The sequence below is a fragment of the Pipistrellus hanaki genome, assembly GCF_964339955.1.
Source record: "Pipistrellus hanaki genome assembly, chromosome: 12".
Taxonomy (NCBI): Eukaryota; Metazoa; Chordata; class Mammalia; order Chiroptera; family Vespertilionidae; genus Pipistrellus; species Pipistrellus hanaki.
In genome coordinates this window covers 15089028-15103491 of record NC_140514.1, presented here as the reverse complement: position 1 = coordinate 15103491, position 14464 = coordinate 15089028, and the positions used below count along the sequence as shown (strand labels likewise).

Here is a 14464-nt window from a genome sequence, read left to right as displayed (position 1 = left end):
CCATGGGAAGGGGAGATTCCCATGCTGGACAGCAACACTTTGTAGTTTGCCTCTGACATCATTCAGCTCAGCTTCTCCAAAACGGTTTACAAAACGCTCTGACGCACCCTCGTTGCACCACCGTCCCATCAGTTCCTTTCACAAATGGGGAGACCTGTGGGAACCGGCGCGCCGGGTTTCAGGGGGCGGGGCCAGCGGGGCAGGGGGCGGGGCCGGCGCGAGTCACGTGCCGCCCGGCCCGGAAGCGCTAGCGCCCGAGACCCCGGGGTGACCGGGTCAGGGGCTGTAGTTTCCAGAGACCGTGGAGGTCGCGGGGGTCCCTGCAGCGTCGCGCCCCCCTCCGCCGCCGCCATGGCCTGGACCAAGTACCAGCTGTTCCTGGCTGGGCTCATGCTCGTCACCGGCTCCATCAACACGCTCTCCGCCAAGTGAGTCCGGACGGCGGGAGGGAGGGCCGGGGGCGCCGCGGGGCCTGCCGCGGCCGCGGGGTGCTGGCGCCCCGCACCTTCCCCGCCACCTTCCCCGCCACCTTCCCCACCACCTTCCCGGCCTACGCCTCTCAGCTGTCCTCTCCCGGCCTCACCCGGGCGCCCAGTTTCTCCGGCCGGTTCGCTCGGTGTAGGGACCACCCAGCCCGGAGATGAGAGGCCTGGGCTAGTGCAGGCCGGGCTGGTGCCCGCGCTGGAGCTCATCCGGCTGTGACCCGCTGTGAGCTCGTCCTGCGAGTCACTTCCACCTCCGCGACCCAGTTCCATTTTTAAATATATATATATATATATATATATATATATATATATATATATATTATTGATTTTTACAGAGGGGAATTGAGAGGGATAGAGAGAAACATCGATGAGAGAGAATTATCAATCAGCTGCCTCTTGCACATCCCCCACTGGGGATGTGCCCGCAACCAAGGTACATGCCCTTGACCGGAATCGAACCTGGGACCCTTCAGTCCGCAGGCCGACGCTCTATCCACTGAGCCAAACCGGCTTTGTTTGGCTCAGTTCCATCTTTAAACGACGGAGGGTTGGACCGGTTCCTCTCGGGGACCGGACCCCTTCCCATGCCGGCGCGGGAGGCCCCGCCCTCCCGGCGCTGTAGGGGCGCTGGGAGGGGGTGGGGTGGCCCGCAGACGTGTGCTCGCGAGCTATGGTGGAGGCCAGGTGGAGGCCATGCGGGGCCGAATGATCCTAGAAGGGGCAGCCCTGTCGGCCCGCATGGAGGAAGGGTGAGGCTGGCATTTGACTTGTGGCAGGGACATCGCGGCAGGAAGCGGCAAGGCCAGACGAAAGTGGTCCAACACCGAATGTCCGCGCTGGATGTTACCCCATAATCAAAGAGAGGCTCCTGAGCAGGGAGGGAGGGGCTGAGAGTGGCATGATGAGGCTGGTGGTCAAGGTGAAGCGTGGTTTGCTGCAGGGAAACCCACCCCAAGGCTGCTGCCAGCAGGTGAGGGGAGCTAGGAGGGGGCAGTGAGGTGGGGGAGACCAGGGGCAGAGAGAAGCCACAGGCTGACCCCCAGGATCCAGAGACAATGATCACTCCATCCAGAATGTCTGCCTGGAGAACAGAAGCGCCATTATCCCAGACAGGGAGGCCAGGCGGGCAGTTCAGCCAGGCAGTATGAGGCTGCGGTGCTGGTGGGAGGTGAGGACAGGCCCTGGGAGGCTGGGGATTGAGCACCCCGGGCTGTCATGAGAGGAGGAACCAAACAGCGCCTCCTCTCTGTAACAAGAGAAGAGGACAGGGGTCCCGGAGGCAGCCCCTTCTTTTGGCAGCTCTTCGCCTCTGTCCCTGCCCCACCTCCGAGCAGGGCTTTCCTCCCCTCTGTTCACCGTCCAAGAGCCCCAGGACCAGAGCCTGGCCTTCCTCTGAACCGATTCCACGGTGCACGTGGAAAAGAGAATGGTGGACAGCGGTGTCCCTCCCCGTCAGGCTCCAGAGCAAGGAGGAGTCACCCTCGTCACCCTCTGGCCTGTGCTCCCTGGAGGAGGGGGCTGGTCATTCTTACTCATTTCTGAGGCTTTGGCTCCCAGCACATGACACCAGAAGAGAGGCCTGGCGAGAAAGTGTCCTATTCAATGCGTCAGGCGTGTGTAAAGCACCGTATGAGGTGCCGTCTGGACTCAAGGAGGAAGACAGAGACGGTCTCTGCCTCTGAGATGCTTACAGTCCGAGGTGGCGGAGGCAGACCTGTACGCGCTTGGCGATCACAGTGTCCTCCCTTCTCCAGAGGAAGTGGAGCTCTGGGTGGGGCCCGCCTTCTGTCTGTGTCAGCTGCATCTGTGTGTCCAGGCTGGGCTCCTGAGCCCTGAGGCCTCCTGGAGGTCACTCCTTTGTGAGCCTTAGCTCGAAAGGAGACTCAGCCTGAGGGCCCCACCTCGCCTTAGGATCTGCTCCCAGCAGAGCCAGGGGCCCATCTGTAGCTCCAGCCAAGACCTCAGGCAACTGCTTAGAGAGTGGCGGTCGGTCTGCCCGGGCTGCTGTCCCCACGGAGAGTTGAGATTGCCGGTGATTCTAGGGTGAGGGCTGACTCAGCTCCTTCTTTCAAAAGCTCCAAACCGGTCAGGTGGGAACCAAAGGATCCCTGCCTGCCTCCGGAGGCCTTGCCTTGAGCCGCAGGAAAGAAGCTCACAGGTGGGAACCCAAGCTTTGATCCTGTCCCCCGCCCTGAAGCCTGATGGGGATGGGAGGCGCAGAATTGCACTCGAAACAGTGCCCCAGGATCAGCCTGGGAGAAGGATGAGAAGCCTTGGAGAGAAAGAACTTGGGAAAGTGGCCGGGTGTATCCTGATGGGAATTAGTTCTGTTTGAAATCACACTCTGGCCTGCAGTTTGGGGCTGGGACAGACACTTAAGAATGCTATCATAGCAAGTGCTAATCGGCTCATTCACAGAGAGCACCCGCCATGTGCCAGGCCTGTCTCTGGCCGCCTTTCACGTGTTAAATGAAGTCTTATTGCCGCCCTATGAAGTAGGTAGTAAACTCATTGTTCCGGATCCGGAAACTGGTGTGGAAAGATGGGCTTGCTTGCCCTAGTTCAACTCAGCTGTTATAGGACTTATATTTGAGCCTAGGTAGCCCGCTCTGGAATCCATGCTCTTAATCGCCAACGTGGGACGAGGCTGGGGACTTCTCTAGTCATTTTGTGGGGGGGCATTTGGAGTTGTTAGAAACATAGAAATTATCCATTCTAACCCCCACAATTTACAGTCGAGGTCCCAATAGAAGTTTCGTTTCGTGACTCAGCTGGCTGGGTCAGAGCAGGGACCAGAACCTAGGTCTCAGCATGGTGGCCCAGGCCTATCCCTTAACCATTGCAGTACCCCAAAGTGCCTCTTTCTTGGGCGGGACTTCCGCCTTTTCCCTGACACAGGTAACATCTCCTGAGGAAGATTTCCTGGTTGCACTGAGAGAGGGCTCCTTCTCATTTATCACGACCTGAGCCAGAGTTACCCTAGTGGAGAAGCCCTGGGCCTCCTACAGATGCCTCTGTGGGAGAAAGGCGCTGACTCACGGGGCTTGACAAGCCAGGAACTCAAGAGGAAATGGCAGAGATTCTGCGGGGAATGGACACACAGCCCATCGGTCTGGGGCAGCCACTTCCTCCTTTTCAGTCCACCCACCCACAGACACACACACAGCCGCCCGCCTCTCAGAATGCTGAGCTGTGATTTTCACTGGGCAAGGCTGTGTGTAGGACTCACCCCCGATCAAGGGGAGCCCACCCCAGCCTGCTGAGGCCCCGGGAGCTCTAAGAGAGGCACCTGCTCATGCGGCCTCAGCCCGACCCTGGTGGGTCCCCACCGGCCGCCTGCCCTGGAGACCATGGCTTTCCCCCGGACACAGTATCCACAGGAAATGAAGGCCCCGTCTGCATAGTTGAGCCCCTGCCCCACCTCAGCCAGGGGAGTGGGAAGAAACTGGAATAAGCAGGTGATAGTGAACCTCAGGTGTGAGGAGAGGGCTCGGAACTGGAGGCGGAGACTCCTGGGTACCAGCCCTTCTGAGCACCTCAGCCCTCTGGTCCCTGGGTTCCTGTCAGTGGAACAGGAGCTTTGTGAGATGATGGCTGAGTTTCTCATCCTCTTTGCAAGTCTGGAACTGCTGGGGCAGTAGCCTGAGGCCCTTCCAGCGGCCTCAGCCTCAGCCAGCAGGGTAGATCCCGGAGAAGGAGAAGGATGCGCCACTGGAGAAGGGACACTCCCTGGGGCAGGAGCAGAGCCTGGCGAACCACAAGGGGCAGTGGCTCCTGCCATGCTGCACCAGGTCTTACATATCTTATTAATTACTTTTGACAACTCAGTATTAGCCATATATATTATATATATTATTATTATTAACTTCAGAGAGGAAGGGAGAGGAAGATAGAAACATCAATAATGAGAGAGAATCATTGATCGGCTGCCTCCTGCATGCCTCCTACTGGGGATCGAGCCCACAACCTGGGCATGTGCCCTTGTCCGGAATTGAACCTGGGACCCTTCAGTCCGTAGGCCGATGCTCTATCCACTGAGCCAAACTGGCTAGGGCAGTATTATCCCCATTTTATAGATAAGAACACTATTACGTGTCCAGTCTATGAAACTCAAAATCAGCTTTCCATGTAGCCTGTTGCCTTTGCTGAATGTAAATGTCAGCACATGGGTTTGAACCTGTTGTTAACTGTTTGAGCCTGCACACGCCTCTCTCCACCCCTCCACCCCACACCCTGAAGTCCCCGTCTGTAAAATGAGGATCCCTGTGAGGCTTCGACCAGACAGCCCTCGGGAAGTCAGTACTCAGTGAGCCCTCTATTTACAAAAACATTTCGGTGACATGATTCGCAAATAGCCACGCGCTCTCCCACGTTAGGGTCATTGCTGTCATCCCCAGGTGAACTGGGGCTGGATTCTGGCTCTTGTTCTGTGCTGCTGAGGTCCTCCTGTGCCTGCACAATGCACTGAGGTCTGTCTCGGGGCCAGGACGTGAAGCCTAACTCCTCTCAAAGTGTCTGCTGGCCTGATCCTGTCCCGATGACACCTAATCCCTCGGGCTGTCAGCCATCCCCAGGCGCTCAGATACAAAAAGACTCCTTTTCCCCAGCAGGGAGAGCTGCCAGCCCCGACCTGTTCAGACAGACCCAGCCTCGGAGAAAGCAGACACAGCCCTTTAGGGTGGAGGTGGGGGTGGGGAGGAGCTCTCCACCAACCCTGCATCCAGCTCCCCACCCACTGCCCCACCCTGGGCCCAGCTTGTCCCACCAGCAGGGGGCACCTCAGACCAGGTGGGAAATTGGGACTCATGAGTCACTGCCTCTGGACTATACGTAGCACCTGCCTATTTGCTTGGAGGGACTGAAAGTCTCATTCATTCAACCAAAAACGGTTTGAGCTTCTGTAGAGTGATGTGCCAGGAGCAGGGCACAGAGTGGGAGCTGCTGGATGCTGAACCTGCACTCTAAATGGCAGTGAGTGGGACAGAGAGTGAGACAGATGTGAGTCGTCGTCTTGACCTGCCAATCTCTGCTCGGGTGTGGCCCCAGGATGAGGAAGGGGCTTCCGTGCCTGCCCGGGCCATGGCTTCTGGTTGACCTACAGACTTGGCAGGACCGCCCTCACCCACCCCTCCTGGAGGAGCCTCCCACCTCTCCAACCTGCCAGTGCCTCCGGGGAAGCTGGCTCCGGGCCTCTTCACTCCTTCTCCTCTGTCTCACTCAGTTGCCTCCCCCAGACCCTCCCCAGGGTCTCTTCCTGCAAAAGCGAAATCATGTAAATCACGCCTGCCCTGAGCCACAGCTGCCTGAGGCGCCCACCACGTCCCCTGCCCCGCCCTCCCTGGGGACCCAGAAGCCAGAACCTGGAGCAGACCAGGCGGAAATGAGACCCCAGAGAGCGGGTGGCTTTATTCTGCACCGAGGGCTTCCTGTCTCCATTGGTGCTAGGGCTGGTTGCAGCCAGTGCCCTGACCCGGACTCCTCTCTGCCTCCCCAGCCAGTCACATCAGAACCTCCCCCCGCCCTGCAGCTCTCCTGTGCGCCTCGTCATTCCCAAGAACCAGGAGCCCTCCTAACTGCCCCTCTTACCCCCTCTCAGAGATAAGGCGGTCTCGGCCCTGTTTGCTCCCTCGCCCTGGGATGTGTTCAGATATCTGGGTAGACGTGGTCTCTCCCTCACGGGCCTGCGCTGCCCTCCCGGGTGACCAGGAGCTCCATCACCACTCGGCTCGCCCTCCTGCTGCCACATCCGGGCATCGTGCCCTTGCCCTGGGCTGTGGGAAAGAGCTTCCTCTTCCCCTCCCCAGACTCAGGGCACAGAAGCCAGGGCTGGACAGGATGTGTGTCAAACCCAGACTCTCAACTGCTTGGCACAACCAGGGGCCCATGCTTGTGGCTCTGTGGGGGGGCACAGGAAGCAGAACCCCCACACACACACACACTTGTGCAGAGATGCCTCTGGAGAAGGGCTGGGCACTGCAGGGCGGCTGCTCTTGGCAGGCGTTTTGGGGAAGTCCTGAACCTCTCCGTTTAGGACAGCCTCCGCCTGCGGTGGGTGCTGCAGAGGGAGCAGCCGCAGCCACAGAGAGCAGCCCTGGTCTGAGGGACTGAGTCAGCAGTGTGACACGGCCCCGCTTGTGTCACCTAACCTGAGTCAGCAGTCGTGTCAGCTAACCAGGGCATCCCACGTGAGAGAGGGGTCACTGCCTCTCCAGGCCCAGTCTGGGCCAGGTCACATGCCCCTGGCGCTGGGCCAGGCCCTCCGCACGCCTCCAGAAGCCAGCAGCCAGGGAAGTGAAAGGTTAGGAAGGGCTGGGCTGTTCAGCCAGGAGACGAGAAGAGTCAGAAGGTGGAAAAGTCCCCACATCTCTGGAGGGCTTTCGAATAAGAGAGAGATCAGACTACGGTAGACTGCAGCACAAATGACATTTAAGGGCGGGACTTGAGTGCACAGACGGCGGACAGCACGGAAGGGTGGTGGTAGCTGTCCGGCGCCCTGGGCCGTGAAGGATTCTGGGCCCGTGTGGGCTCTTTGGGGAAGCGAGCCATAGTCAGTTATGCCGTCTGCCAGGGTGCTGGCAGGGAGCCGGCAGGGAGCCGCTCCACTGGTGCCGGGCACCGGCCACCTGCCTCCGCGTCTGCGCTGGAAAGACCCTCCAAGCCTCCGGCCGCAGGAAGGTGACAGGGGGTCTGCGTCAGGCGGCCTTCCCCGGGCCAATGCCCTTGTAGCCAGTGACTGGATAGTGTGCAGTGTGGCTCTTTGCTAACCTGGTGAATCCTAACGTGATGCTTTAAAATGTGCAAATAAAAGACGGAGGATCTGCCAAAACCGGTTTGGCTCAGTGGATAAAGTGTCAGCCAACGGACTGAAGGGTCCTGGGTTTGATTCGGTTCGATTCCGGTCAAGGGCATGTGCCTGGGTTGCAGGCACATCCCCGGTAGGGGGCGTGCAGGAGGCAGCTGATCGATGTTTCTCATTGATGTTTCTGGCTCTGTATCCCTCTCCCTTCCTCTCTGTAAAAAAATCAACAAAATATATATTTTTTTAAAAAAGACTGAGGATCACAGAAAAAAGCCAATTATGCTGACATGACGTTATCAAAACATTAAAGAGGCAAGTTCATGAATAGTCATATGTGTCTTTTCGCTTCTTAACACATAAAATTGTAAACAGTGGGTCTAATTACTATAAATTTGGAGCAGTGATGGGTGTGATGGTACTTCACAGCGTCCGCAGCAACCCCCGTGGGATCATGAGAGCGGCTGCGATTTCTGCGACAAAGCCCCAGGGCTGCTGTGCCGCCTTCCGAATTCCAGGGAAAGCTTACTTTCAGTTAGAGGTTCATGACATTTCAGAAGAGGCTCTCAGGCCCCCCATTCTGTCCACACCCCCAGATGAAGACTCCTTGCCCAGAGACTGGCCCCTTTGAGAGGGAGCCCCACTCTGGGCCCAGTCCCCCAAGTATGGCCTCCTGGCGATGGAGGAGCGAGCTTGTCCGCAGGCACCGCTGCACGACAGGGTGTGACCTTCTCTCTCTCCGCTGCAGGTGGGCTGACAACTTCGTGGCCCAGGGCTGCGGAGGAAGCCAGGAGCACAGCTTCCAGCACCCCTTCCTCCAGGTACCTGCCCTGTCCTCCTCCCCACGACCTCCTGTCGCCCAGGCCTCCTGGCCCCGGAGGCCCTGCTCTTTCTGGGTCCGGGGGTGGAGTCTCCCCTGCTCCCAGGAGAACTGCCCACGCCTCTCTCCCTCCCTCCCCAGAAGAGAGGCCAGACTGTGTGCCCTGGGAGGGAGCAAAGGGCACGGTCCCTGTGAGGCCTGAGCGGGCACTGGGTGCCGGCCCTCACCACGTCCAAGTCAGGTCACATTAGGAAAACATCAGCCCTCGTAGCCAAACCTGCTCTCCACCCATCGGGAGCCCAGACCCCACAGGGACAGGGACCGTAAATAGGAGGCACCCTATTGCTCCACAGGGAAGTGGGAGACCCGGATTTCAGCCCAGCTCTGCCAGCAACTTGCCCTGTGACCTTAAATAAATTCCTGAGCCTCGCTGGACCTCCATTTATCCTTCTGGAACTTGACCAGGGGTTGGCCTACATCAGTGGTTTTCAAACAGGGCTCTGCACAGCCTTAGGGTCTGTGTCAAGATGTTCGAGGGGCTTAGGGGTGACCCAGGAGGCGTCTCTGGCCTCCCACAGGCAGCAGCTTTGCTTGTGCCAGTTCTGTGTGCAGGGGTTACAGGGAAGCTCTTGTCTGAAGAAAGCTTATGTTAAAGATATTTTTGTTGAAGGTGACCGCCCCTCCAGATCTAAACCCGTAGGGTTCTGTCCCCGCAGGCGGTGGGCATGTTCCTGGGGGAGTTCTCCTGCCTGGCCGCCTTCTACCTGCTCCGGTGCAGAACCGCGAGGTACTCGGACGCCAGCATGGACCCCCAGCAGCCCTTCAACCCCCTTCTTTTCCTGGCCCCGGCCCTCTGCGACATGACCGGGACCAGCATCATGTATGTGGGTGAGTAGCCGGGCCAGGCCACGTGGGGCTCAGAGAAGCCCATGACCCCAGGCGGCCATGGATGCGACAGCCACTCCCGCCCCACCCCTGCCCTCTCCCGCACCCTCACCCAGAGTCACTGGGCACCCGCCAGGTGGGAGGCATGTCTTCAGCCCCGAGAACAGCTCAGCGGGCAGCCCGCCTGGACCCTCGAGAACTAATGCCACGTGTCTGTCCGCCCCCAGCCCTGAACATGACCAGCGCCTCCAGTTTCCAGATGCTGCGGGGAGCGGTGATCATCTTCACGGGCTTGTTCTCCGTGGCCTTCCTGGGGCGGAGGCTGGTGCTGAGCCAGTGGCTGGGCATCCTCACCACCATCGCGGGGCTGGTGGTCGTGGGCCTGGCCGACCTCCTGAGCAAGCACGACGATCAGCACAAGCTCAGCGAAGTGATCACAGGTGCCGCGGGGCCGGGGACCGGGGACCGGGGCTGCCCTCCTGCCCTCTCTGGCAGCCCAGCACAGAGCCAGTGTCCTGTGCTGCATGCCAACCCCGGGTGGGCATGTGGGGACCAGCCGCTGTGGACACGCACCTGCTCTCAGGTTGCCAAGTAGAGTTAGAGAAGGCCAGAGGTCCTCGCAGCGTGAGAAAGGGGTGGATAAGGATCCGGAGGTCAGAGGAAGCAGAGAGCTGGTGCTGTGCTGTATACACACACACACACACACACACACACGCCGCTGGGTTTGGGAGAGGAGAGGAATGAACCTTGATTGAGCACTTACTCCAGAGACAGCAGTGCAGCCCATCCTGCAGTGAAGTGACCGCCCTGGACTCTCAGAGGAGGGATTAAACCAGAACTGCTTATTCCCAAGCCTGTGCTCCAAAGACCTGCGAGCCCCATTCTGCAGGCCTCCGGACCTTCTGGGACCTCGGCCCAGAGGGGGTGCGGTGCCTGCCTTATCAACCTACCCCCCACATTCCCCCACAGAGGCCAGCGGATCAGTTATGTTATGATTGTGCCTCGTGAACTACATTGCCCTGCAGAGGTCACGGGCTGCTGTTGTGTCCCCTTGGGGACTGTCTCTCCTCAGTTTGGGCCCGCCACCCTGCCCACAGCCCCGTGGCCCTCTGGCTCCCTGCCTCCCTCACCCGGGCCTGTTGGTCCTTCCCCACAGGGGACCTGCTGATCATCATGGCCCAGATCATCGTCTCCATCCAGATGGTGCTGGAGGAGAAGTTTGTCTACAAGCACAACGTGCACCCTCTGCGGGCAGTTGGCACGGAGGGTGAGTGGGCACAGGGGCTGGGGGAGGGCGCCGGTCGGGGGGCCCGCTGGGGGGTAGCGTGTGGAGTGAACGCACTTGTAGGAGCACTGGGGCCGCCTGGAGGGGTGAGCATCCTGCCCCCCCCTTCCTCCCTTTGCCACGTGTGTCGTGCACACGGCCGGGAGCTCAGGGAGGACGAGGCTGAAGATGAATGAGTTGTGAGCCTCGCTCTAGAGGCGCTGACCAGCAAGAAGTGGCCAAGTACTGGTTTGAGCTCAGGCCCCCTGTGCTCAAGTGAAGTTGTACCTGCCAAGCCTACCTGAGCGCCTTGGGACAGGGAAGGTAGCATTCGAGCTGCAATTTCAGCAGGCAGAGTAGGAAGGAGGGAACCCCGGACAGAACGAAGACATGGGGAGCTGGACGTGAGTTTACAGCCCCGTGAGGAATAGTTTGGGCGAGATGCAGGTTTGATGTTGGGAGAATGATCAGGTCAGGTTCAGATGGAGAACCTTGAACATCAGGCAAGAGAATTTAAGTGGCAGGCAGGGAAGAACCAGCAGGTTTGGAGCAGGGAAATAGCTTTAAAAACATGACAGTAGCGGGGAGGACTAGAGCAGCACTACCAAGTGTGGCCCATGGCTAGTCAGGGGCTCTCTGCGCCTGGTCCTCAGTGAGCCGAGGGCCATGGCAGAATGCTCATAACTGAGTCAACGGCATTGTCCAGCACACTCTGTTTCTGCTCTTCTTTTCCCAGCAAGGCTTTCTGAAGGAAGCGGTGCATCGATTTACATTCTGGTTCAGCTCCTTCCTTACCACAGGCCAGTGACGCTGAATGAGAGCGGTTTTCCACACGTGTGGGCACCGTAGTGGTTATAGTCAGCAATTCTCTTTTAAATGAGTCAACTGGAATTTAGAAGTCAGAGAGCATTGCACGTTGTAAGGGTAGCTGTTGTTCTGTGAAAGTGAAAACGTGCGCGCGAGTGTGTGTGTGTGTGTGTGTGTGTGTGTGCGCGCGCGCGCGCCTGTGCATACTTGCCCTGGTCGCAGAGTAAAATGCATTTCTTTCGGTGTCGTCGGAAAATGTGGGTTAACGTGGAGAAGGGCAGCTGGAGCCCCTTCAGTGGCCGTTGTGAACCCCGGATGAGAGGGGACGGCTCTGGGTCCTGAGAGGAAGGCCCTCGAGTGGGGGCCTCGAGGAGGGGGTGGCAGGAGATGGGGAGAGGTGCCCCGATGTGCTGGGAGTGAGAGTCGGGGCCGAGCAGCGTGTGACGCGGTCCCTTCCCTCCGCAGGCCTCTTCGGCTTCATGATCCTGTCCCTGCTGCTGGTGCCCATGTACTACATCCCCGCCGGCTCCTTCAGCGGGAACCCTCGGGGGGCGCTGGAGGACGCCCTGGACGCCTTCTGCCAGGTGGGCCGGCAGCCGCTCATCGCCCTGGCGCTGCTGGGCAACATCAGCAGCATCGCCTTCTTCAACTTCGCGGGCATCAGCGTCACCAAGGAGATGAGCGCCACCACCCGCATGGTGCTGGACAGCCTGCGGACCGTCGTCATCTGGGCCCTGAGCCTGGCGCTGGGCTGGGAGGCCTTCCACCCGCTGCAGATCCTCGGCTTCCTGGTCCTCCTGACGGGCACTGCCCTCTACAACGGGCTGCACCGCCCGCTGCTGGCCCGCCTGGCCCGCAGCCGGTACCCAGCGGAGGAGGGCGAGCGAGAGCGCCTGCTGGATCCCTCTCAGACGCTCATCAACGATGCCAGCTGAGCCTCCCGCGGGCCTGCTGCCACGCGGATACACCTCGTTCGCCCTGAGGCTGAGGCCGCACAGCCTTGTGAGCCTCAAGCTCCCTGTCCCCAAGGCCTCGCCCTGCCCCTCCCCACAGACCCCCAGGACAGACCCCCGGACCACAGACGATGACCGGACACCCAGGTCCTCCTTTGTCACCACCTCCCCCGGGCCTGAATGCAGTGACCCACGCCAAGCTCGCCCAGGCCCCCACAGCAGCACCAACGCGGAACCACTCGGTGGAATGGCAGGAGTAACACCCCTAGGGTTTTCTAATCCCAAGCAAAATTGTTCTCCAGGGAAGAGAGGTCAGTGAGCAGATTCAGAGCAGAACCAAGTGCCCCATTTTTGAACCGTGTAAGGCACATGTGTCAAACACAAGGCCCGCGGGCCAAATCCAGCCCGCCAGGCCTTGCAATGTGGCCCGCACCGCGCTGTCATCACTGCACTCCGCTGTCAGTTTATGACATTGTCAGTTTATGACTGTTCAGTAAACCATTCGGCCCGCGATTTAGGCTGGATTTTAGATTTTGGCCCCTTCTCTGATTGAGTTCGACACCCCTAGTGTAAGGTGTCCCCTAGCGCTGTCTGGAGCCTTCGGTTTTGCTGACTCAGCCTGCGCTCCCAGCCCCGTAGTCGCTCTGGGCCCCGGTGTCCCGCTCCGGGAAGCCGATGGTGTCAGCCTGTGGCTTCGGAGCCTTCCAACCCCAGCTGGGCCCATTCTGTGGCCTGAAGTTTTGACCAACTGGGGAAGGAGTGACAGCCATTCGCTGGGAATTCCCTCTGCCCACAGGCCTCCCCCGGGCCTGTTTGGTGCCCAGGTGTCCTTGCCGCACACCCTCGGGGCTCCCCTTCCTGGGAGAGATTGCAGGGGAGTTCCAGGCTGCCCTTATGGGAGCAGCTTGTATGACTCTGCACCTTCCATTTTCCCAAAATTGTAAGTTGTTTGGCAAGCCCGGTGTCCTGCCATGGCTTTGGCCGTGTAGCCGCATGGTCCTGCCACAGGCTGGGATCTAGAGCACAGCTGGCCCTCAGCCCCCATCCAGGGTGATGGATTGGCCAGGATCCTGCCTGTTCACAGTGATTCTGGCCTCCCAGGCTTTGTACAAAGTGCTTAACTTTCATTCCATCACATAACCTGCACAGGTGGGTGCAGACGAGGAAACCGAGGCAGAGAGGTTAAGTGACTTCCTGACGGAGCCAGTGTTTAAGTAATGAAATCTGATTCCAAATCTGTAGCCACCCTCCTCTTTCCTCCCTCCCCCCCACATACTGGTCTCTCTCTGGGGTCTTTGGGGGGATTTTCTGTGGCTGGGATAGAAACATCATGAGCTGGTATCCTCCCAGTAGCTCCCCCTCAGCCCCCTCAAAGAGGCAGCTGGCATCGGGGACCCCAGGGAGCCGAACGGCCCTCCATCCCAGTGTTCCTCACTCCCTGACAGTTTCCGGGGCCTCAGACCATTTTTCTGGGCAGCTCGCATAAAACACCAAATGCCTTCGTTAAAACCAAGTCTAGGGGAAGGGATCTTTGGCAAGCAGAACCCTCAGGCTGTGTGGGAAGCCAGCAGGTTACTAAAGTTTGTTGGGAGGAGCGGGTCTTTCTTTCCCACCAGCCCTGAGTCTCTGGGACCCTGTGTGTCACAGGAAGAAGAAATGGAGAGTGAGGGTCCTGGGGACTACAGCTGCCTTGTCCAAAAACAAAAGAAAAGCCTGCCTTGGGACGTTGTTTTAGCCTTTCTGTTAAAAAAGAAAAGGGAAATTAGCTATATGGATTTTTTTTTTAATTGGGGTGTTCTAGAATGTTGGATGGAAAAGCGCTCATGTGCCAAAGCATGGAAACCACCCCATCCATCGTCCATTGTTCAGATGAAGAAACTGCAGCCCAGAGAGAGGAAGCAGGGCGTGCAGCCGGGAGCCTGTACCCAGACCCCAGGACTGTATAGGCCAACGCACAGTGGGGTGTCATGTAAGGCCGCACTGTGCGCCAGGGTGGTCTGCTGAACACCCTGGACCATCAACTTTTATTTATGTTACCGAGTTTATTGGGGTGATAATGGTTTGCAAAACCATACAGTTTTCAATAAAACATACGTACCCTGTATCAAGTGTCCTTTGCCCATGAGCCATGAGCTTTGCTCGGAGGGGAAGGAACATTTTATTGTACACACTATCATGGAGTGGAATATAAAATCCACACAGATTGCTAGCTGGTCTGTCTCAGTGGATAGAGCATCGGCCTGCAGACCGAAGGGTCCCAGGTACGATTCAGGTCAAGGGCACATGCCTGGGTTGCTAGCTAGATCCCCATGGGGGGTGTGCAGGATTCCCTCTTTGATGTTTCTGTGTTTTATTCTTACTGCCCAGTTCTACACTTGGCCTGAATTCGGATTATCCGCAACAGGAAGGAAGGTGACGTATCCCTGGGATAATTCTATTGTAATGTCTGAGAGA

At 58.6% G+C, this 14464-nt stretch overlaps 1 protein-coding gene across 1 annotated transcript; it reads left to right on the top strand.

The window, feature by feature from the left end:
• Window positions 1–209: 209 nt before the first annotated feature.
• On the top strand, window positions 210–13721 carry SLC35F6 (solute carrier family 35 member F6). The gene is made up of 6 exons (XM_084901397.1): window positions 210–428; window positions 8030–8102; window positions 8818–8989; window positions 9214–9426; window positions 10143–10253; window positions 11523–13721. Exons 1-6 carry the CDS (start codon window positions 352–354, stop codon window positions 11990–11992), a joined length of 1116 nt encoding a protein of 371 aa, XP_084757523.1. The 5' UTR covers window positions 210–351; the 3' UTR covers window positions 11993–13721.
• The last annotated feature ends 743 nt before the right edge of the window (window positions 13722–14464 follow it).